We start from the raw sequence: 25166 nt of genomic DNA on the forward strand, positions 1-25166 counted from the left end.
CTTCTCACTTTAGACTTTTCAGGAAACAAAAAATTGAACTTTTACAATTTAGGTGGGGATGGGGGAGTGTAGTTGAGGAGGTGGGAGGGAAGGGAAAGTAGGGGAAAAACAAAGGAGAAGGCAACAATGCTTGATAAGAAATGTACTCATTGTCTTGCTCATGTAACTGTAACCCCTCTGTACAGTATTATCACAATAAAAAAACTTATTAAAAAAGAAAACTGAAGAATTTCTTCCTGAAAAAACTCTTGTTATTAAAACTAATAGAAAACTCCCCCTAACCTCTATCCCCACACATACTTTACTGCATATTCTATGCCCATTCATTCAACATGTATTTATTTATTGGGTGCCTACTATGTGCCAGGTACATATTTTTCCTTGACTACAGATGGTATGTATTATTCAAACCATATCCCACAATATCTATCCTTTTCAGAACAAAGGAAAACATTTACTTACAATAAAGTGAAACCATCTGGTCATTTTGGTCCACCAGTCCCAAATGTTTGTTTCTAAAGATAGGATTTTCGGAGTCCTTTGAAAATCAATCACTATCTCAAGGTCCTGTATTGTGTACCTAATGTCTTTTGCTACAAAAGTCTTCAAGTAAGTCCTTCCCCATGGATAGTTTAGAAAGAATAATAGAGCTGTAAGTCTAGAGATGAGGTTTGTGGGCAGCATAAAATTAAGTCAAGAAGAAAGGCTACTTACTGGTATTACCAGCAAGATCTCTGAGGTAGCATAGTGCTTACTATGGAGGCCAAATATCTTAAAGCGATTGAGATCTAAATTTTCTTGGGAATCACAGCTAATTGACAACCACTAATTTAGCCACTGTCAAATTCTTATACACCATCACCACAATGACAAGCTGGGGCTGAGCAAAAGAAGAAACTCATGCTACAGAAAACTAAGACTGATATAATCACCTGTCAGGACCTGGAAGTAATCCCACTATAAATTAGACAAAGTTGAATGGAGAAAATCTTCCCTCAGTGTCTATATTAACCAGCAAATGAGATGTACATGTCTCTTATGTGATGGATCTGTTATTGTGAGATGTTCATTCAGGATACTAGTGTCTACTCCACACACAATCCTCCTACATTCATTTAGAAAAAGCAACGTCTAAAAAGCAATACTACTAGTAACTAAGGCAAATAGGAAGTACTTCATCCCGTGAAGCTTTGGCTGGGTGTTGGCAAGCAGTGGGTATGCAGGCCAGACTGGCCCAAGTGATGATTGGGAAGCCAAGTCTAAGCAGCACTGTCATGTCTAAATTACTCAATCACAAGCCCTATGAACCCCTTCCTCACATCTTCACTATCCTGAGGCCTGCTTTATAATTTCTCAAGCCCTATCTTATCTTCAATATTTGCTGAAAATTTGTTCCTAAGGCTTTACAAAATCACTTTAATTTTACTTATCATAAAATGAACTCAGGTTCATGGAAAAACATCAAATAATACAAGAGAAAGTAAAGTCAATACAAACATCAAATAATACAAGAGAAAGTAAAGTTTCCTCTTGTCCATTTCTACCACTCCAAGATTACCATTCTTAACACAATGGTATGTGACCTACTAGATTATGTGTATATACACACACACATTCGCACACATACATTCACACACATACACATATATATGCACACAAAGTTTCAACAACTGCAAAAGGTCTTATAGATTTGGTATATTTAACAAAGCTTCTGTAAATAAGTGTACAATGAACACCTGTTTATGAACAGCAAACACTTTTGAACATAGTGAATATTTCCTAAGTCCTTTAATATTTTTCTTTCGTTGAAATGGGACAATTCCTTTTCATACTCTAACATATTTGAAGAATAACTCTTCTTAGGTATGTGCTTTTAAAGTGGGGTTCTGTTATGTTTATTACTTCAAGATACAAAGGAACAAAACTCACTACTACTGTAAGTAGCAATATGGCCATACATCAAGCTTATTCTGAGATTTATGCTTCTACAGAACTGAGATATAGCAGAATGAAGGGAAAATAACCTAATCACAACATGACCAAAGAGCTTTAAAGGTTATGAGAAACATGTGGACATGTCCAAGGTGTCAATCAAATGTTACCTAAAGAGTAGCACAATTGCACAAAAAGGTATTCCTTACAGAAGACAAAGATTTGGCAAATCATCTACATGAAAGGCTACAGTTAGTGTGTGTGTGTGTGTGTGTGTGTGTGTGTATGTGTGTGTGTGTATTCCTGTCCTATTTACCAATTATGGAGAGCATTTAAATGGTTATAGGTTAGTGATGATGTCATTTAACTTTCTGATTAAGGGAAAGAAAAATGGGCCCTTTTTTGGATTTGCTGGGATAGTAGCCATGGGAAGAAGAAAGCTTGGCCTGATGCTGTGGAGTGCTGAATTATTTGAGCTATTCACACTTACAGCTTCTCTGTTGGCAGGTTGCCGGAAGATATCACCATCAGAATGTTCCCACGATAATTCTCCATCTCCTGTTTATTAAAAAGGAATAAAGAAAGAATCATACATACATAGAAGGGAAAACTATCACCCTTATGATCCAGCCACATTTTTGGAACTGTGATTCTAAAATTCTCAAGATGCCTTATCTCTTGTGGCTGCCCTTCAAGAAACAGCTCTGACTAAATCTCTAGGTGGGCATCAGGCTTCAAAATAACTCTGAAGAAACTTCTCACTTTCTCAACAGATCATCTGGTAACATTATCCAGAATGTGAAATATAAAGGGGGAAATAATCACTTCTCACCTTAATAATCATTGTCATTTTTGATTATTTTATTCTGGTGACAGTTAATTATTTTGCAGATCATATTTAACTCATGTTTAAAAGTATCATTAAACAATGAATTTTGAGGATTTGATTTGTCACTATTTGTTATGTTCACTATGATATCTCTGAGATGTTATGACCTGATCTAATAGTAAAGGTAAAGCTCTCCACAAATATCCAAGATATTCACTGTTATTCTTGCCTGACACACCCCTTTTTAGGTCTATATCACCCACTCTTCAGACAGCAAACTGCTGTCTTCCAGAATCTTTTAAAAGGAAGATTCTATGTGAAACCTTTGGAGTAAGAAACACAGAACAGACTTATGGATATTTCTTAGCCGATTAAAACCCAAGAACAATAGGATACTTTCCAAGACCATTTTGTTACCTATGTTCAAGCAAGCAGAGGGGAAAAGAAGCCTGGTCTTTGAGATATATGCAGCACTCAAAATGAATACTATTTAATCTCTCTCTCTCTCTCTGCAGATAAACACAACATTCAACTAGATATTTTATGAGCTATGAAAGAATAAAGTGTTTTCCACTTCAATAGATCTTCCAAACTTTCAAATACATAAAACTAAATAGTAACATGTTACTAGTTCAAGCATGTGTTAATAACTTTAGGGGATTATTACATAATACCATTATCTTTTAGGGCTTGAAAACATTTGAAATTAGCTTGATAGCAATATTTGAATGGGACAGCTACTTATAACAAAGCATGGCTTTAACTCTTCATGACTCAAAGAGCATCTTTGAATGAGGAGTTTGACGGGTGTAATTATGATTAGTAGGTTAATCTTAAAACAGCAGTTTGATTATGAACCCATTGCTCTCCTTTCTCTGCACTGAGCCCCCATTATTGCTTCCTTGCTTCAGCATATGATATTTTTCTTTTGAAATTACCTCTAGGTAATTTAGAGTTTTCTTTCCTTAGAAGTATTCCCCAAACACTCTTCTTTCTGATGGCCTAAAGGATTTAGTATCCCATAGCCTTAAAATGTAGAAAACTTTAGGCATAACTTTGTCTAACTGTTCCACTGAACAGATGGAGAAACTGAGGCCCTTGGAAGGAAAGTAGCTATTCATAGTCAAATGACAAGAAATGTACTCATTACCCTACCTATGTAACTGTAACCCCACTGTACACCTTGACAATTAAAAAATAACTAAATATATTAATACAAAAAATAAGCATGTGAAGATTAACACCAAAAAATCCAGGTTTCTTGGTTCCCAAACAAATGTGTCCATATTGTATGGGCAACGTTTATTCTTTGTGTTATTCATGACTATATCATCATCATTTATAACAGTTCTCAACACATAGTAGTTACTTGATAACTATTTACCAAAGATGGAATTGGGAACATCTGACCATCCTATAAAATTTCAGCTCTCCTTTAATATTTCTTTTTTCCTTTCTGATTTTATCCCTCAGCACATATCATTAGCTTATATTTTTATGCTTTACTTATTTTTTCATTGGCTGCTTCCCTCTAATACACAATTTCCACCAAAAAAACAAAAGTTTTTGTCTGTTCTATTCACTGTTGTAACCCAGTACTTAGAACAGTGATGGGCATATTTGATAAATGAATGAAAAGTAAGACATTATATTTTCTGCTGTTAAATGATTGTTATTAGCCTGTTTATCTACCTGGACAGACTGAAAAATCCCCTGAAATGAGAGACTATGTCTTAGACTACCTTTGTATCTTTTCAATAACTATTTCTAAAAATATGGCCCATAAATAACAGCATTAGTATCATCTGGGAATTTGTTAGACTTGCAAAATTTCAAACTCTACCCTTGACCTACTAAATCACAAACTCTGAGAGGAAGACTACTTGTATGGGATTGATGAGCTCTCCAGGGGTTTTTAATGAACAGAGAAGTTTGGGAATAATTGGGTTGGGCCACTTGGCAGATTGCTGAATACATATCAGGTGTTCAATACATATACTAAATTAAACTACATTAAAATACAGAATAAAGTATTCAGCCAGTACCCTCTCCTCTTTCTGTTTATTCTGCACCTGAGGGAAGATGCATGAATACCTATGGGAACTCTGACTACTAAAAGAGGGAGGATTATTTCTTCTTTGGCTGTGACTAGGAAATAATGCTAGGATGTAGCTAAATACAGTAGAGCCACTTGCCAAGCAAGCATAAGATCTCGTGTTCAGGCTCAGTACTTCAAAATTAAAAATGTATCTGAATGCATCTTGGTATTTAATAACACTGATATGATACAGTAAGAAGAGCGAAAACAAGACTGGACTCCTGAACTCAGAATATTTGCTCCCTGGCGGTGGTATAACAAAAATCATATTTCAAACATAAGAATATATGCAGATCAACACTTCAAAATACAAATGGAATATGCATGCTTAGGAGATACTGAATGGGAGAAGTATGCAGTCAGATGTAATCATGGGGAGATTCCTAAGAGAACTGAGTGCCATTTTTAGAGATAGATGCTACAGGATAAGCAGACAGTGATGTGAGCAGAGAAAATCTGAATGGAAGGAAGCGGCATTTGTTAAGACCCAGAGCTTTGGAAACAAGTCACACTCTGGAGGCAGAAAGCAAGATGTGGCTTGATGAACAACTTCAGATGTAGAAAAAAGAGAATTGGGGCTAGTAATTTCATGAGGAGAGAGAGGGAGGGAGGAGGAGAGGGGGGAGAGGAAGGAAGAGAAGGAAGAGTGAGTGAATGAGCTGTTAAGGTAAACAGGAATAGGAATACCCTCTGGACTTCAAAAACAGGCAGAAGAATTTGCAAGTGATTCTGTTACCAATTTTGATGTAGGGGGTCTATATGGTATTTATGGAAGCTTCTTTCTGGCAACAGAATGTAGAGTAGCCAGATAACAACTGGAAGCTGTGAGGCTAAGCAGGAGACAGCTGTGGTGATAAGTGATAGATCACCTAGGTAAAAGACAAAAACTAAAACAAAAACCAAAAAAAAACTACTACAAAATATGAAGCAAATGGCAAGACTGCTGGATGATTAAATCATGGTTGAAAGCAGAGAAGAAAACAATGTAAATGGCCATTAAGCTCCAGATCTTAAGAACTGCAGGATGATGTTAACAGTGACCAAGAAACTTAAGATTCTCTTGTCTTGTGTTAGTTGTCAATGGTAGGTTTAAGCCAAATGAAAATTGACTAGAAAGCAGATTAGAAAAGAGAAAGATTCCCCAGCAATTGGCAAAATGAAGTGCAAAATTCAAAGGATATGGCTTCTGTTTGGATCTAAGTAGCTCAAAGAGAAAACAAATTACAAATGAAAGTCATAGAACGTCTCCTTTCATTAAGTATCTTTTTTTTTAAGATTTTGTGATTGGCATTAACAGAAAGTGCTTCATTAGCATGGTCTTCTCAGAAGTGCAATGTATTGCATTTAGGCACTGGAGTTTTAAAGACGCTTCTAATTAAGGAGGCCAGTCAGAACATGGAGGTGTAGAAGCATACAGTCCCTGTTACAAATAAACAAAGTGGTAAAATGGCAAACCAATGAGGCAAGGTGGTGTCAAGCATGACAATAGAAGATTAATCACCTGGAACCCAAGTTCAGATGAATGTGTCACAACCTATATGTGAAAACCTGATCACTTGTAGAAAGATGAGTACCTAAATTGTAACTATTTTCCTTCACTGAAATCTACTTGAGCCATTCCTTCTAAGTACGTACACATATACATGGATGTATGCATATGCACTAAAGTTATAAATAATTTATAATATACTATATGAAAATAGATAAATACTGAGAACTCTTAGTATTTCTTTTGCTTTTGAGCTTTCAAAGTCATCAGAATGACTAAAATTAAAATTTTAGTTACCTTATTTAATCTAAACCACAAATAGTCTGAAAGGATCTTTGAATTGGTATGAATAGTTTTTAGACTGAAAAGGCATATGTCTATATAACTAAAAATACATACAGTATATCAATTTATAATCTTAGATATTATATCCCGAGAAAAATAGGCAGCAAATACCCTAAAAAGCTATTACTTTGCCTTTTTTCCTGACTCACTGGACAATTTATCTTGAGTGATATGGAGCCTTTTTCTTTCAGCCAAGGTTTTTTGTGTAAAAAGAAAATCCAGTGATTCTAATGGAGACAGATGGATTGTAGTTAATTCCGAGAAGCAACAAGATGTAATTTTAACCAATTTTTTAAACCAAAATGAAAAACAACTCTGGTGTACTGTATGTCAAACAATATTCATTTAACCTTAAAAGCCACATGTGTTGTTTATTCAAACCTCAATTATACTCTGAGTGGTACCCTATGGAGCCAAAATGGCTTGGCTTTCTGGTAATGGGAGAAATGGAGAACAAGTATTTGAAAAATGGTCAAAAGTTAGGCTGAAATTCAGACTGTTTATAACTTTCAAGGCTTCCATTAATCTCAGTTGGCTTGAGCAGGTCAGAGAAGTAAATCCTATTTTCTCAAAAGACTAAGTGTACAAGGAGACTCTGAGATACCCACAAAGATAAGTATCAGACAGCAAAACTACGCCAGCATGTGGCCACTTCTGAACCACACAAGACATCAGAAATAGGGTGGCTATAGGGCCCAATTTATCTGGGATAATGTAATTTTATTGCGTATTCTTTTCAGGCATGGATAATTATCACGATTTCCCCCTTTTGCTTCCAAAAGTGGCTTGAGACGGTAAATGATATAGTCACTCTAATCAGAAGGCAAATAGAAATGAAATGAATCCCTGAGAGGAAGTGATCTTTATATTTTCAGAACAATGAGTTGAAACCAGCAGAACTTGGGCAAATAGTGAAATGGCTTCTGAGAGAAAGCAGGAGAGTGTAGGTGAAATACCATATGCCAGCCTCTATGCAAGGCACTTAATTACCAGTACTCATTAATCAAGCTGCAGATGAAGGAGCAGGCAGAAGAAGATAACTTTAAGGAACATCTACCAAACATTTAATTCGTCAGATTCAGTGAGGAAGCAAGTGTGCTGAAATTTGAAGGAAGATTTAACAAACCCTGGCATAAGGTTTCCCTACTGATAAACACTTGAGTTTCCAAAACATGATAAGCTAATTGTAGTAGAAGTCTTCCAGTGTCTTGGATAATCATTTGGATTTTTTGTTTTTGTTTCTGTGTTTTTTTTAGAAAATACTTTATGTCAAATAAAGCACTTTATTGTTTGAGTTGTCCATACAGGCTCTTAGCATTTTAAAGAAACTATGTCCTTGCAAACTATAAAGACACAGACAACAGGGAACTTCCTGCCAATAGTAGCAAGCAAAATCTGAAGAGTGCAAAAGGACTTATCCAAAGAAATGAAAAGTATTTTTAAAAAGTGTACTGTAGAAGTCTATGAGTTTCTTAAGAAGAATCAGGAGATAGGAGATAAATCAACTATTCACTAGATAATGCCTAGGACTTACACTCTGTATTTTCAAATAAGATGTGATTAAACAGATCCAAGTTCATCATTAGAAATGGGAATCTTTGTTTCCCAATTGTCTGCTGGATTGCTACCATACCTAGTCCCTGAGAAAATGATCATCACAAGCTCTGCCACTCCAAATAGTCTCCAAGATAACAGAGTTCCCTCTGTTGCTTTATATCAATAAATTGATAGTATAATTTAACAATTGTTAAGGGAACAAACTGGAAGTAGACAGCCTTGATTCAAATCCTGCCTCTATTCTTCCTGCCTGTGTGATTTGGGAACAAATTAATTTCTTTGTGTCACAATTTTCTTATTGTTATAGGATTAAATGAATCAGCCCATACCAAGTGTGTGGAACAGTGCCTAGTACATGGAAATTATTATGTAAGCATTGTGTGTGATTTCCCCTTACCTTTTCCCCCATCCTTTCATTTCCTTCCAAATCTTTCTCTACCTTTCTTCCAAGCATGAAACATGGGAAAACCAAGTTTAAGGGTCTCTCACAAGTGTGTGTTTTACAGAAGAGGATTAAACAAGCAAACTGCTAGCAAAGAGAAAATGTATGGCTTCCTATAGTAGGGGACTCATTTGTTTTTAAATTATCCGAATCCAAGGTCTTGGACACATGTGCACATGCAAGAGAGCCTCTCCTCTCTCTCTCTCTCTCTCTCTCTCAAATGGCAACAGATTCTTTCTTCAGCTCAGGCCTTCTAAATTAGCTTAGATACTTTCATAATTATGCCAGTCCTCTCTTAATTTGATTTCTTTAGTAAAAACATTTGCAGCCAGGTGTGGTGTTTCATGTCTGTAATCCAAGCACTGGGGAGGTTAAGGCACCAGGACAGTAAGTTTAAGGGTCACTTCATTTAAAAGAAAGAAAGGAAGGTAACGGGGAAGGGGAGAGGGAAAGGGGAAGAGGAAGGGAAGAAAGAATGAGAAAAGGAAGGAGAGAGAGAGAAAGAAAAAGAAAGAAGAAAGGAAGGAAGGAAGAAAGGAAGGGAGGAAGGAAGGAAGGAAGGAAAAGAAAGGAAGGAAGAAAAAAGAAAGAAAAAAGGAAGTAAGGAAGGAAGAAAAAGAAAAAAAGAAAGAAAAAGAAAAAGTGAGGAGGGGAAAAGAGGGAAGAAGTTTGCATCTTAATAAAAACACATTTTCTTATTTGGCGGAAATGACTGTTAAAGGGATAGATATCAGCTTCATTTGAAAGCAGTCTAATTTTTATAGTTAATAGATTGTTTAAAATTTCCATTTATTACATAGAATCCTGTCACCACATTATGAATTAAAATTTTAAAAAGGCAATGGATACTCAATGATTTATTCATGTTTATTTACTGATCAAACTGGAAATGAGAAGCACTGAGGTCCTATTTCTTTAAATGAACACCACTTTGACTTTCTAGTTACCCAAAGAAGTGTGGGCTACCAGTGGTAGTGGTGGACAATGGATCTGATTTTAATAGGTAAAGCAAAGCTGTAAATGGATGCAGTCATCCTGAGTCTTTTGCCCACTCTCCAATTTGCCTGAACTCTTAACAGTTACAGGGTAGGTAATATTCAAATGTGACTGCTGTCCCTGACCTGAGTTTGTTCTTTTTGTGTGTGTGTGTGTGGTAGTGGTATTGGCTCTATCCCCAGCCCTATCCACTTTCATTCATTTTCTAATAGAGGTTTACATTTATTCTGGAGCTGACTTGGACTGCGTTCTTTTTATTTTTTTTTTTGTCGTGCTATAGTTGTGATGATTGGTTTTTCTTATTGCAATAAGAGTTTGGGAACTTTTTGCCCATATTGGCCTTGCCTTGAATCACTGTCCTCCTGATCTCTATCTCCCAAGTAGAGTGACATAGGACCAGGAGCTATCAGGACCAAATCATTGTCTTTTTTGTGATAGTAGGAATTCAACGGAGGGCCTTGTAATTGCTAGGAAGGTACTCTACTATATGACCTATACCTCAGCCTTCTGTTTATAAGGTTAATCATTAAATCAGAGTGAGTCCTATAAGTGTTGGAAATTAAACTCATGAAAATTGTTCTGATATGAGCAATGGGCACATTTAGTGACTTAGTTCTGGGAAGCCATAACATTCCTTGAAGTAGTTAGAAAGAATACAAGTTGAGGAATTGTGGTTTTCACCAGCCATGAAGAAAGAATGGCTGCAAAATGTTTCACTGGAAAATCTTTATGATTATCATAGAACCAGACTCACAGATAGAAAAAGCTCAACCCAGCTCCACAGGAAGATAGCGAATTATTGACCCTGACAGGATAGCACAGATGGTCAATTAAAATCCATGGTTATTCATTTGTTAAGCTTAATATGAAAGTCAATGCTGTCTTGTCTTGACTATCCACTCTCCAAAGGATTATCTTTTTACAAGGAACTATTGAAGCCACAAAACATTCCAAGAAAGAACACAATGACCTTATAAGGGTGAAGGTTCTAGAACAGATATTAAGCCTATGGAGATGAAGTCTGAGCACAAGGAATATAGCAAGAACAAAAACAACCTGGAAAGTTTCTGTGCAAGGAGAAAGATTCTAGTTGGGGTTTAGAAGAAAGGTAGGCAATGATGGAAAAATTTTCTAAAAGGTTACCCTATATTGAGGGGATTCATTATAAAAGGAATCCAAATGGGGACCAGGGATTTTATACCTTTGAAAAAATCAGTGTATTTTATTACATTTTGAAGTATGGATGAGAAAGTACTAATTAAAAAAGTATTAATTCAGTTTTAAGAGTTTTCTTTTACAGTGGTAAGAATATTTAAGATGTTATATGTTAAGTGTACAATTCAATTTTATTAACTATAAGAACAATGTTCAGCAGATCTCTAGAACTTATTTATATTAGAGGGGAAACAGAGTTGTTAGTCATCAGGTATAAAGTTTCAGTTATGCAAGATAGAGTCTTATTTTTTTAATTCTTCAATATTTTATGGTAGTACTTCAGATTTTAATTTTTTATTATCTTTAAATAGTTCTACAAAGGAGTTTATGAATAGTATCATCTTGATCAGATTCTTATTTTTAAGTCATGTTTTGTATTGCTAATCTTTCCTTTGGTTATAACATCATGACCAGGAGATAGTGGTGTTTCTGTAGAAGATGTGGACCAGTACAAAAACAACTCAAGACTGATATGTGAAGATCTATAGTTAGACATGTTATTTTCTCCAGTTTGATTTTGAGAACTTAGAGAATTTTGCTAATTTTTAATGATGTTTAGGAAAAAAATGAACTATTTTATCCACTATTGTCCACATGATTCCCAAACAAACCAAGGTGACATCTGAAGTGCAATTTTGCTGCTTTTTGGTAAGAAAATGAAGTATTAAATACAGTGGAAGTTGTCTTGAATGCAGGAAAAATACTTTTAAGCAGGTGCTTCCAGTTTCAGTTACCTTGAAGTAGTTACATTAATATATCAATTTCATGAAGAGAGAATTCAGCTTGTCAAGGTGTAAAAATGAATGATGAATGAATGTTCATGATGAACACATGAGCTTGTGTTGAAAAAAATTACAAGTTTAGTCATTTCTTCTGCTTCCCTAGCAAGGTCAGCTTTTGGAGGTCTGCAAGTGCTTTTAGTGATTGTCACTTTCTTCTATGTTAAGAAATCTACCATCAATATATACCATTAGTAATATGTTAGAGGAGAGGAGACATGGGTATAAAATAGGGCCCTTAAACTTATAGAATTTCCAAAATGAGAAATGAAGATATATAAAACAATGAACTACACACGAATTTATTTTTCAATGATGAACTCTTGCTATAGTTTACTGGTGGTTTGTGCTTACTGAAACTCATAAAATTTTGATTGCCAGTTACAGTGGTGTTTGGAGATAGGGTCTTTAAGAGGCATTAACAACTTTCTTGGGAAATTAGTTCCTCTGATAACAGTCTCTTCCCTTTCAATTTTTTTACATGCGTGAAGTAACCCACAGACCTCACCAGAAACTCAGCAAATGAAATAGCTCAATGTTGTATTTCCAACCTAAAGAACTCTGAGCTAAACAAATGTCAAGTATCTTGTATTTTGTTATAGTAACAAAAATGCACGAAGATATGTGTGAACTAGTGTATCCCAAAATATTCAAAGGAGATGATCACTGAGGACTACAGTGATCAGACAGGACTGTTGCAAGAGGTGCAGATTTGCAGTTATGGTAATCTGATTGTGGACAAAAGCATCAGAAATATATGTTAAAAATAAACAATAACCTCTTCAACAAATGGTGTATGGGAAATTCGATATCCAATTGTGACAGACTAAAACCAGAACCTTATCTTTTACCTTGTACAAAAATAAATTCAAAGTGGATCAAAGATAAGGTAAAACCTGGAACTTTGAAAGTACTAGAGGAAAACACAGAGAAAGCATTAGAAGATATAAGCACAGGCAAGAACTTTCTGAATAAGACTCCAATAGTTCCAATAGGAAGGAATTTGTTAATATAATTTATTAAATTTCCAACAGGAAATAAGAGCAAGTATTGATAATTGAGTTTATATCAAGTTAAAAATTAGCATATCTAAACAATTATCAGAGTAAAAAATTAGCTCACAGAATGGGGAAAATGCCTGCTATTCATCTGGGAAGGGATTAATATACAGAATAAAGAACTCAAAAAACAAAACACAAAAAAGCTCCTCAAAATATAGTAAGTTATACAATTAATCAATGGACTGAAAATCAAAGTTTTCAAAAGAGGAAGTATAGTTAGTAGTTACATAAAGAAATATTCAACATTCTGGGTTAAGGAAATGCAAAGCAAAACTACACTGGGATTCATCTCACCTCATCATGAAAACAGATAACAAATGTTCCTGAGGACAAAGGAAAAGGAACCCATGTACATCATTACACACTAATGTTAATTAGTACAGCCTGTATGGAAACCAGCATAGAGGTTTCTCAAAAAGCTAAAAATGGGACTACTGCCTGTGCTGCTATAGTACTCCTGGACATATATTTTAAAGGATGTAAGTTAGCATACAATATAGATAGCCTGTACATCTGTTTTTGTTGAATTGCTATTCACACTGGATAAATATTATGGAATTAGTCTAAGTGCCCATCAGTATTTGAATGGTTAAAGAAAATGTAGTATACACACACTGAAGAATATTACTTATCCATAAAGAATGAAATTATGTCATTTGAAAGAAAATGGATGGAACTGAAGATCACCATGTGAAACAAGATACTCCAGATTCAGAAAGTCAAATATATGTGTTTATATGTGGCATCAGGACCTAAAGATTTTAATAAACATGAATGTAAGAGAAAGGCTTTTAGGGGTGAGGTAATTAGTTGGTAAGAGGAGAGAAGAGGGGGAAAAGAGAGTAACTGAGGATCAGTATGATAGAAGTACATTATATATGTATAAAAATAGCAAAATGGACCCCATTAAAACTGAAAAATGAGTGAAGAGGCTGAGTGGGTAAGAATAATAAAGACAGGATGAATTTGATCAAAGTGTATTATATGTATATTGTAAATATTACAATGAAAATCCTTGGAACAATTAATTTATTCTAATAAAACTTTTAAAAATTAAATTAAAAAATAATTTGGAACTTTGGAGTCAGAGAAACTAGGTTCAGTTTTCAGTTCTGCCATTTACTACTGTGTGTTTCTGGGAAGGTCACTTAACTTCTCTGCCTTCTTTTCCCCATCTGTAGACTGGAGATAAAGAGTTTTTTATGATCATTGCAAGTATCAATTGAGTTATTATGCATGTAAATGTTTACACAGCCTAGAACAGAGTGATATAGATAATAGACAGATAGATGTATATAAATACAAATGTTATAGATATATCATGTAGTTATGTTTATATAGCATATACATATAATACACATATAATGGTATGGATATATATACATATACCATCTATCAAATCTCTAATTGGCTTTTAATACAGTCAATAGCTTACCCCAAATACTTGGACCTTGTTCACAGTCCAAGTAGTCTTCCCCTTTGCTCTGGCAAGATAAACAGGAGACAAATGGTGGAGGGAAGATGAGTGTGGGTTTGTCTTCAGGCCTGCCCATTTAGAAAATGGCAGTAGTACACTTTTCAAAGAGATTTTTTTTTGTTCTGATAAAGTCACCCTTCAGGTTCTAGTGGCTGTTCGGGCTGGCCTTCCAGATGAGGTTTGCTGAAGAGCCAGCAATGACATGCACCCTGCCAGCACTCTGTCGACTACCCCAGCTTTGTAGACATGTCTAAACAACAGAGACTGAGGCTCACATTCAGTCTGCACTGAGAATTTCTGTCTGACCCAGGTAGAAAGGTGCAAATATGTGTTTGGTGACAGTGTGGACAGGTTGCTTCAATGGGGCCCTTTATATGGAGGTTTGCAAGATCAGCACTGAAAAGCTTATTTTTTCTCTTCAGTATTTGGCGTTCAGTTAGGGTGGTCAGCATAGAGGAGAAGTGTCTGAGTTCCCTGCTGGTTGGGTAATATGCTTATACAAGATACACGTTTGTGAAAGCATCATTTCGACAGAATAAAACAACTAGGTGATTCAGAAATGAGAACTTCAAAGGAGTTTCAAGCACATTACATACAACTGAAAGATGTAAAGAAATTGAAGACAGAACAAACAACTTTATAATAGTGTAGGGTTTAATCTTTATAAAGAAAGATGAAAGAAAATGTTATATTTAAGTGGGAGAAGAGATGGCAAAGAATTTAGTGAATTGTCAAGTGTCTGAAGGGACAATAGGCGATCAGTAATAATTAACTTTCATTTGCTGCTTCTGAGCACATGGTAAAAAAAAAGAAATTTAAATTGTGACAAGAGAATTTAAGACAGTTAGCTACAGGACCTGTTACTACAAGAAGGACTAGAAATAAAGCTCTGTCTATGGAGATTAGGTAAATAAAAAGGCAAAATGATTGGAGACAGAAGGGAAGGTTCAGTTCTACCTAACTTTAGGATAATGACTGTTTCTTAAGCAATCACTCTACCCGGTCCCTCTCCTAAAACTCTGTGCCATCTCAGTTCATCTTCCCAACTATTTTGGGTGGTGACTATAATCTCCATTTTTACAGCTGAGAATGCAAAGGTTCTGAGAGGTGAAGTAGTTTGTCCAATGCAATGACACAGGAAGATCAGAGCCTTGCAATGTGAAACCATCATCCTTGCTTCACAGCCCATGTTCTCCTCTTCCATGGCCTTGAGAATATAACATTCTATCTTTTCATGATTTCCTTTCTTTGCTTTTATTAATTGTTCTTTAGTTTAGATTTCATATAAGCCTTTCTCCAAATAAAATTGTCTTGGCCTAACAAGTGGGTTACAGATCCCAGCTGGCTGTATTAGTAACCACATGTACATTTCTTCTCAGAGTAAGTTCCAGTTAAGTTGGGGTAAAGATGAGAAGGGAGGTGAAAGACAAAATATCTATTTTTTCCTTATTGAAATGTAATAACTTCCCTGTGGTAAAGATACAGATGTACATGGTGAGAAATAGATATAGAAGGATCCAGGGCCTTACTGAAGCATAAGTCAAATTGTCCTGCAACAATCCATATTTACTCATAGGGCTTGGACAAACAGCATATAAAAAGGAATAATGCTGAAAGTATATTAAATGGTAGTCAAAATAAAGCCAGTACTTTCCAAAAAGTACAATTATGGTGTCCTAAAGTGGAACGGTGAACAAAAAAACAAGTTAGCATTTTGTAAATTAGGAACTCTAGTATTTAAATAAGATATAATTGTGATGTCTGTTTCCCAAACTTCACACAAGGCAGCTATTTTGCCTTTTGTTCCTCTTAATTATCATGAAATGGCTGCTGTTCTCTCACCTCAAAAATGGTGGTCAAATGATTGGAATTAGATAGTTTAGCCCAATAGAGATTGAAATGGATTAATTTTGTATTACTTTATCCAGGTTTTGGTAATATGTTTAGTTTTAGTGCACTAAAGATAGATGTGAAACCACCATTCCAGGCTTTCATCAGTTGGCCAAATGATTCTTGGAATGTTTTCTCAAAGTGGTGGGGCACACACCACCATTCTGCATGAGACAGAATTACTGGGTCAGTTAAAATGCAGGCTCTGGGACCAACTCCAAGGACACTACATTGGAATATTTGTAAATGTGGTCCAGATATATGAATTTCAACACATTCTCTAGGAAATTGAGAAACACTGAGAGGGAAAGGAGAGAACAAATATTCATGGGTAAGAGCCCAGGAGCAATGTGGGTGAAATGTGAAGTGTGTGAATGTAAGAATATCAGCCTGAAAAGGTAAGGCAAGCTATAAGAGGGCTCACTGTTAGAGTCAGAATGTTGACGCATATACTAGTGGCAACAAGGACCATTCCTGTAAGTGGCAAAGTGCCATGGTTCTGAACCTGGAGTCTAGAGCTATGCTGCCAGGATACAAATATTAGCTCCTGGGCTCAATACATTCTGAAATTTGCATTAGTATCCTCATGCATGAAATAGGATAGTAACAGCACTCACCTCATAGGGTCTTCAGGAGATTAAATGAGTTCATATATGAAAAGTTCTTGGAATTGGGATTAGAATATGGTAAGTACAATATGTCTCAGTGTAAAGTATTTTTGACAGTGGTATACAGAGATTAAGATTATGGTTTTTGAATATTAAGATGACAGTAATACATAGGCATTATCTATCCCTCTACCTCAGTATTATTCTTGGATGCATATTAAAGTTGCCTCTCCTCTTCTTGCTCTAGGTATAAACGCATCACAATTCCAATGAGAACCAATGTTCTACATGCAGGCTATTTTTGAGTGCTCACTATATTCAATATATTGTGGTAGATCCTTTCTTTTATCATTTCACTTAAAACTGACAAACATTATCTTTACTTTAAAGAGTGTTACAAAGTTGAAGGAAAGTCATCCAACCCAAATTTTCCAGAGCTAGCATTCAAATCGAGGCAGTCTGGCTTCAGAGGCTGTTCTCACAACACGTGGTCTTTACTGTGACCCTCGTTCAAGCCAGGCCTCTCACTCTAGAGAGGTTATGATAGTAATTTTATTCAAGCTTTCTCCTTTGGTGTTATTTCCTCCATCCAAGAGCCAGTGAGTTCTCACAAACAGAGCTTATCCTGCTTTGCTCACAAATTTCCACTGGTTTCCTAATGCCCTGAAAACTAAAATCCCAACTCCTTCCCATGGCCTTCAGAGCCCTGTATAGTCTGACTCTTGCTCACCTCCTCAGCCTCATCTTTTGCCAGTTTCAACCACAACCATCATAGTGCAGCCACACTGCTCCTTAGACTCCTGGAATGCTCCGAGCTCTTCCCTGCCTGGGGCCTTTGAACTTTTCTCTCTGTCTGGAATGTTCTTCCACAGGTTTTTTGCATGGATGGCTCCTTTTCATCTGTTAGATTGAAGTTTAAGAGGCCACCTTCTCAGAGGCATTCCTGATCACTCAAGATTTTTTTTAAGTTCATATTTTCTATTTCAGTCTTCTGTTTATCTTATAGTACTTCTATTGCTTATATTTAGATATTTATTCACTTATTTTTTCTGTCTTTTCTGGTAGAATGTGTGATCTATAAGAAAAAGGAACATATCTTTTCCAGGGTGTGTGTGTGTGTGTGTGTGTGTGTGTGTAGAATATACCGTACAAAAGTGCTACAGGTAAAGGGATGCATCCACAAGGTTTTTCTGGCAAAGGACAGTTTAAGTGCTTTAAGGGGTTCCTTTTCATGATTCACATAAGGATTCCATATCCTCTAGCAGTGTCTTGTATGTGTACTTTCTTGACTGGTAGATAACTCAGCTGTTAGCACAGTATTGAACAGATAGATGTTCAATAAACATGTTTATTAGATTTAAGAAAACAATATTAAGATATTGTCTATGGTAGAATAGAGGGATATGGAAGACAGCCTATAGCCATGGTAATTAGAACCAACAGAGAAAAAATTCAAGGTTATTAAGTCTGCTCTCAGGAATCTATGAGGGGAAATGGTGCCATTACTGAGACAAATGGAATTAAGAGAAGACAAGGCTCATTTGAGAAGATGACAATTTCATTTGGTATGTAATTTGAAAAGCTGATGTCTTCATTTTGCTTTTATTGCACATGTCATCATTTTGGTGTGATCATTAAAATTAGATCTAAATTTGCCCCACATAGTGTTCAAAGCCCTCAGATTAATACTTTGTTAATAATTTGAAAGGTCCATTGTTATTTAAACTGTTGTATAGAAGTTTTCTGTATTTTATGATATAATCATTTGTGGCCAAGATACAAGGAGTTAAGGAAGAAGAGATAAAATCATTTTCATATTTAATGGATTTTACCCATCATTTTCTGACTTACTCTAAGCAGTTTCTTTTAGGTCATGGCCCTTAAAAAGTTATGCTTTGTTTCTTTCTCTTAATGAAAATATTTCTAAATATCACAGACTAGCCAATCACACAAAATTCCTTTTCTCTAAGAATTCTTCCTAAGTACAGCTGTCAGTATAGAAAAATCCATATATAGGATGTTGGACACATACCTCTGCATACTCGGCAGCAGGAATCTGGAACTGAGACTGGGAAAGCACAGGTCAATTTGGGGCAAGTCTTGAGACCACAATACACATTCCCCTCCTGGCAAAGAAAAACACAATAAGATCAGAATGATCTTCGATAGGTTAACAATACCTGAGATAGATACTACTCTTTCATAATCAGTTTTGGTATTTCAGTCTATTTTATGATGCTTTGTTTTCTCTTATTTACATTTTTTTCCATGCCAGAAGTGTTAGAAATACCAGTCAGTTCTTCTGGTCCAATGTGGGAGAAAATATTCTGTGAAGGCTGTCACTGACCTTTGAACTACTAAGTATAGTTTTGCTTCTCTTCTGTTCACTGCTCTTTGCTTGCCCCAAACCAAAGAGATAGGCTTTCTTTGCAGTAATACAAAATTATTCAAGATATTCATAGCTCAATTCTGATTTGCCTAGCTCAATCCAGTGCAGGGTAAGGAAGAAGACTCATTTTACTGGGGGTTTTATCTGTCCTTGCAATAATTTCCACTCCCTAAAAGTCTGCCTTTAAAATGTTATTCCCTAAACCCGCCCTTACTTCTCAGAAGTAAATCTTTCTAGCCCTAGAAGGAAAACTAGGCCATTTCAAAATTCTTCAAAATGATTGACATACCATATTTTTCTAAAATTCTAAGAAAAAATTCTCTAACTTCCCCTGACAAACCAGTGTATAATGCACTTTATAAGTAGAAAAGTTGTTTTTCCACCTAACTTAGTTCCTTCATGTTTCATTTTGATCTAGTTCTACCTAAAATATTCTTTAGGCTGCACAAAAGGAAAGATATAATTTGGTATACTTTATTTGTGGAGTATGCCCAGTTTATTTGACAAGTATTGTCATGAGAATTTTCTCATTACAGGATACCAGGTTAGTAGAACTTTCAGAGATGGGAACCAACTGATATCTCATTTTCTTGTGAATTGGATCAATTGGCCCTAGAATGACAGTGAAATGTCTATCCACAGCAATACCAAGACTTCAAATAATCATATGAGGCCTTTCAATAAAGGAATAGGTGGTGGAACTATTATGAAAAAGAGTCCAAATCAATTCAAACAGCTCATCATGTGCATTTAAGCATTCTCTACAGCTTTGAGCCATGAGTTCAAACTTTCCAATAGAGTTTTTCAAAGTTGGTGGAGATGAGGGAGTTTGGATTAGCAGGGATGCTTATGACTTAAATGCAAATCATTTTTCATTCAAACACCTTACAGTGCAAGCTCACAGAAAATATAAGCACAGAGAAAGCTCTCTTATTTGGGTAGCAACTAATAGAGATGTTAAGACACAGGAACTTACCGAACAGCTGCACTGGGTGCACTGATTGGGTTGTCGGTTCTGAAAGAGCCCTTCAGCCACGAACAACTCTCCATGTTGGTAAGTGGTCCCATTGTAGTCACATGACTTACTGGCCACTTTATTGTTCACTGGGGGTAAGGAGTCTTCTGGAACAAGGTGTACAAAACACATACCAAGTATTATTTTTCATCATTGCAAAGAATTTCATAAATCCCAACAGCAGATGGGGCTGCACTACATGAGAGAGTTGAAAGACAATCCTGGCCAATGATTTTAGATAACATCAGTCAGAGAACAGCAGCTGAAATTACCATCTACCCACCTTTCATTTGTGGAGGATTATTGAGCACCTACTGTGTAGCAGGTACTGTAATAAGCATTAGAGAGAGAATGGAGAACAAGGCTTTTGTCTTAGTAGAGCTAATAGTCCCAGATGGATGTTACTAACATGCTAGAAGAATGGAGTCCATACTGTTTCTATTGAGTCTTTTTTTGATTCCCTTAAAAAAGGGACTGTTGACTATGTATTAAACTATCCTAGAAGGTTTTGTACTCATTCATATTTAAATCACTTGTCATATGCTTGCATGTTTGTTTTCGTCTGTGGAATTTTTGCTTATTCTTAGCCCTCCCTCCTCATTCTCACCTGTTGAAATACTATGTGATTAAGGCTCAGCTCACATCTCCTTTCCTCTACAAATTATCTGTAATAATTTCCAGCCTATAATCTGGATGTCTCAAGGCATCTCATGTCAGAAGAATACAAATCTAGCACTTGAATATTATAGGAACACACATTTGTGAATTATACTAGCCTAGTAAACTACAAAAGACTTCGCATATGTTATTACAATGGAGATTCTTAAAAGCCCTACAAATCAATTAGGGTAGATTCTTTCCTTCATTTTTCATTTGAAGGAAGCAATTATATTGAGTGACTTATATGAACTCAGAGAGCTAGGAAATGATGAAGAAAGGGAATCAGAATCTGGTCTTCTGGCTCCAAACTTCAATTTCTGGCCATGTATTTATGCATATGTATGTATGTATGCATGTATGTATATATATATATATATATATATATTAGTGTTTGGTAATTAGAACTCTCCATGTCTCTTCACTCAATGGAATGTAACACAAGGGTTACTGTACAGCAAAAAATGTCAAAGCATTCAGTGAGTTAATGCTGGGAATGATCATGATTTCTTTGTTGCTTTGTATGTCCCTCCAACACGGTATAACCCCTGCTTTCATCATATTTGATGTTGGTATAATTTGTGGAGGGGAAGGGCAAAAACAAATTATTTAAATAGGGATACAGGGGACCCATGGCAACAATGAGATGTACAAAACATTATGTCGAAAAACTAACTTTACAACTTCGGCAGGGGGGAGAGGGAGTAGGAGATGGGAAAGGATGGGAAGGGGAAACAAAGGAAGAAGAAACAATGCTTGATAAGAAATGTACTCGTTACCTTGCCCATGTAATTGTAACCCCTCTGTACAGTATTTTCACAATAAAAAAAGAAAAGAAAATTTTTCAATGGGTTTCCTTAAGGACATGCTGCATGTGAGTACATGTACATATACCTACACACATACATATACGCATACATACATAAACTTATACATAAGATATAGCAGTGAACATGTCCTAAGACTGAAATAACAACAGATGTTAGCAGATGTTGGAAAAACACAATTGTTAAAAAAAACTATTTTTCTGCTGGGTGCTGGTGGCTCACACCTGTAATCCTAGCTACCCAGGAGGCTGAGATCTGAAGATCTCAGTTCAAAGCCAGCCCAGGCAGGAAAGTCTGTGAGACTCTTATTTCCAATAATCCACCAGAAAAGGGGAAGTGGCACTGTGGTTCAAGTGGTAGAGCACTAGCCTTGGGCTGAAGAGCTGAGGGACAGCAGCCAGGCCCAGAGTTCAATACCCATGAGCAACAAAAAATTTCTAAATATATTGAAAACAATAATTGTTAATAATAAAATGGCATCATAAAAATATAACAAGTTAATATTTATTATGTGTGCCACATCCAACTGTGAGTGCTACTGTATACAATATTTCACTGGCTTTTACTAATAGCATTTCTAATGTAGAGCTGATTAGCAGCTGAAGAAACTAATATTTTTTAGAAACTAATATTTTAAAAAATTAGAATGCTGTTGCATAAAACACCTAGAAAAAGTCAATGCATTTTTTTCTAACTTTAATAGTACATTGTTATATAAGTTGACCTATAGTTAATTTCCAAGTAACTCACTTTTTACACTTTACCTATTCATGACCTTATGACACATATAACATTAAATAATTTTACTTTAAAAAGGAGAAGCCTTCAGTCTGAGAAAGAGTTTTACTCATATTAATTGAACCTTTGTCTGGGCTGGGAGTCCATGCCCCTGCCCATCAGCTGGTAGAAATGAGTGACAATCATCAGAGAGAGTACTGGAGCCAGGGCCATTTGCCCCCTGGGCTCTAATTATTCCAAATTTCAGATTTTGTGGTAAAGGAAAAATACAATGACATAGAAAATAATATTTGTCATGGCTCTTACAGGAGCTGGCAGATCTTTGCAATAAAAAATGTTTGGGAATATTTTGCCTCAGAAGAATGTAGGTTGATTTTTGAACTGGCCTTCCATTAAAGTATCAATGGTATGAGGTTTTCTGATAGGAGCATGACCTTAAGAGCCTTTATTGCAATAGCCTTCTAAGTATCCTCACACTGGAGTTTGTTAATCTATTCAACAGAAAACAGTAGTAAGCAAAAAAACAAGAAGACAAAGGAGAATCAAAGAGAAAGACAGCAATAATGGTCAAGCTTACAGCTACTTTTAAGCACTAAAATTATCTTAGCATCTCATTTATTATTTTATTCTTTTAACATCCCTAATAGTGTAGAGGAAAGAATTGTGAAAACAAGGCTACTGATACCACAAAATATTTCTCCCTTATCAAATAACTCCTCAATAGGAGAGCCAATTCAGAAATACGGTTTTTCTGTCTACAAGTATGTGTTGTTTTCACAGAAGGGATCACTGAGTTAGCTAGCTCAGATACTAACTCCCCCTAACCTTGTAACAAGTTCTTTTACCTCACTGGGGATTCATTTTTTCCTAAGAATGGTATATGAGTCTCAGATCTCCCCTGAATCTTTAGAGGGCCATACAATATGTTTGCAAACCACAGAAGCAAGGAAAACCACCTCAGTCATTCTACCCTCCGCTATCCTCTCCCTTCCCAGATTTTCCAAGTTGGCTGGGCTTCTAACCAACTATCCTTGGAACTCACTTGGTGTTACTGGCCCAATACTGGCAGAAAATCATTCTAAAGCCAAGCTGGTTCCAGGACCCCACGGGAGAATAAATACTATGACAAAAATGACCAGGCACATTCCTTCTAACCTCCCTTCCCCCTCCCATTTCTAGTCACAGTCTTGCAAAGTACTAACAACTAAGTGGAAGGGGGAAGGACATCATAAGGGAAACAGAAGAGCACTAAGCCATTTCATACAGACAGTGCCTAGTAAATTATACTAATAAGTCTGTGGTCTTACCCCACTTCCTTTGGTGCACCATTCTTTCCATGCCTGCCACTACCTTTTTCCTACTCTTTGGAGCCCCAAAGTATTCATGCTGGTTGTTCTTTTCCCCACTCTCCCTATCCTCAAGTTGAAATGTTCTTTTTTTTCTTTGGTTGGTCGTGGGTCTTACACCCCTGGGCCTGGGCACTGTCCCTGAGCTCTTCAGTTCAAGGAGAGTGCTCTACCACTTGAGCCACAGTGCCACTTCCGGTTTTCTGGTGGGTAATTGGAGATAAGAGTCTCACAGACTTTCCTGCCCCGGGCTGGCTTTGAACCGTGATCCTCAGATCCCAGGCTCCTGAATAGCTAGGATTACAGGCGTGAGCACTGGCTTTGCAATGTTGTTAGAACAGTTCTCTACTAGTCACAACAAAGCAGTATGAATGCCAGGGGACCAACCAGCTCCCAGTGTAGAATATAATTGTAAAACTCCCCAGAGTATTCAAGGATCTGCTGTTAATTTTGCTATTGAATATGCCATCCCTTCTCTTAGCATTGCTACCATTACTTTGATTTCTACTTTACTTTGTATGGCTGAGCCTGCATCTAACTTTTATCTGATTCTTTGATATTACACTGATAGAAAACCAGAATATTGTCAGGCCACCTGGAACACTGTGATAGAGAGAAGATAGTGATGGAGATGAAGGTAAAGATAGTGATGGTGATGAAAGGGGTTTTGTTCTGTAGAATCCAAATGGTTATATTGTCAGAAATAAGAGGGAGTAGAATGGAAAAGGAGCGAAAAGAGGGACCTAATATAGGGCTCTGTTTGCAAACCATGCTTTTCTTAACCCTGTATGTCATAATGATGACAGAGAAAAGAATTAAGCCTGGTCTTTGGGATTCCAAATGCTGTGATTTAGTTGTTTGTTTTCTCTTAAAGTCATAAGTTGAAATTCTAGCCCCTAAAAAGTTCATAGGAAGAGACAGGACCTTCTCAGAACATTTAGGTTATGAGGATTCTACTCTCAAAGATTAGTGCCATGCCAGAAACCTGTCAGTGGACACTGGAGATATATTAATACATTGATAGGTTATGTAGTTTTAGATATTAATGGGAAATCTCTTTATGATGATATAGAAAGATATGTTAGTCAATGAAGACAGTAATAAGGCATAAAGTGATTTACACAATATACTACATTTTATGTATAAAAGAAGAGCATATATTCATATTTCTATATTTTCCTGAAGAAAATCTGGAAAGATATGGAAGAAAATACTAAGAATTATGGAGAAAATACATACTGTGTGTGTATATGTGTATGTGATTTAAAAAACTGTGCAGTTGTGGGATAGAGGTAAGTTAGATACTTTACTGAATAATGTTCTATATATGCATACATATATAATCACATATACATGAACTTACATATGCATTTATATATATATTTTTGGGTCTGGTCATGGGGCCTGAACTCTGGGCCAGGGCGCTGTCCCTCAGCTCTTCAGCTCAAGGCTAGCGCTCTACCACTTGAGCCACAG

The 25166-nt window shown here is 36.1% G+C and overlaps 1 protein-coding gene across 2 annotated transcripts in view; it reads right to left on the bottom strand.

Annotated features, from left to right (window-relative positions):
* The window catches only part of Chrdl1 (chordin-like 1), a 120062-nt gene that overhangs the window by 23016 nt on the left and 71880 nt on the right, over positions 1–25166 (bottom strand). The window contains exons 5-7 of one of the 2 annotated variants that reach the window (XM_013025894.1): positions 20084–20226; positions 18751–18844; positions 2423–2490 (exon numbers count right to left, since the gene is read on the bottom strand). In XM_013025894.1, coding sequence (XP_012881348.1) covers positions 2423–2490; positions 18751–18844; positions 20084–20226 — 305 coding nt within the window. Of the gene's footprint in view, positions 1–2422; positions 2491–18750; positions 18845–20083; positions 20230–25166 lie in introns of both variants that reach the window. The other variant, XM_013025893.1, reaches the window with a different exon arrangement.

The sequence above is a fragment of the Dipodomys ordii genome, unplaced genomic scaffold (genome assembly GCF_000151885.1).
Source record: "Dipodomys ordii isolate 6190 unplaced genomic scaffold, Dord_2.0 Scaffold88, whole genome shotgun sequence".
NCBI classification, from domain to species: Eukaryota; Metazoa; Chordata; class Mammalia; order Rodentia; family Heteromyidae; genus Dipodomys; species Dipodomys ordii.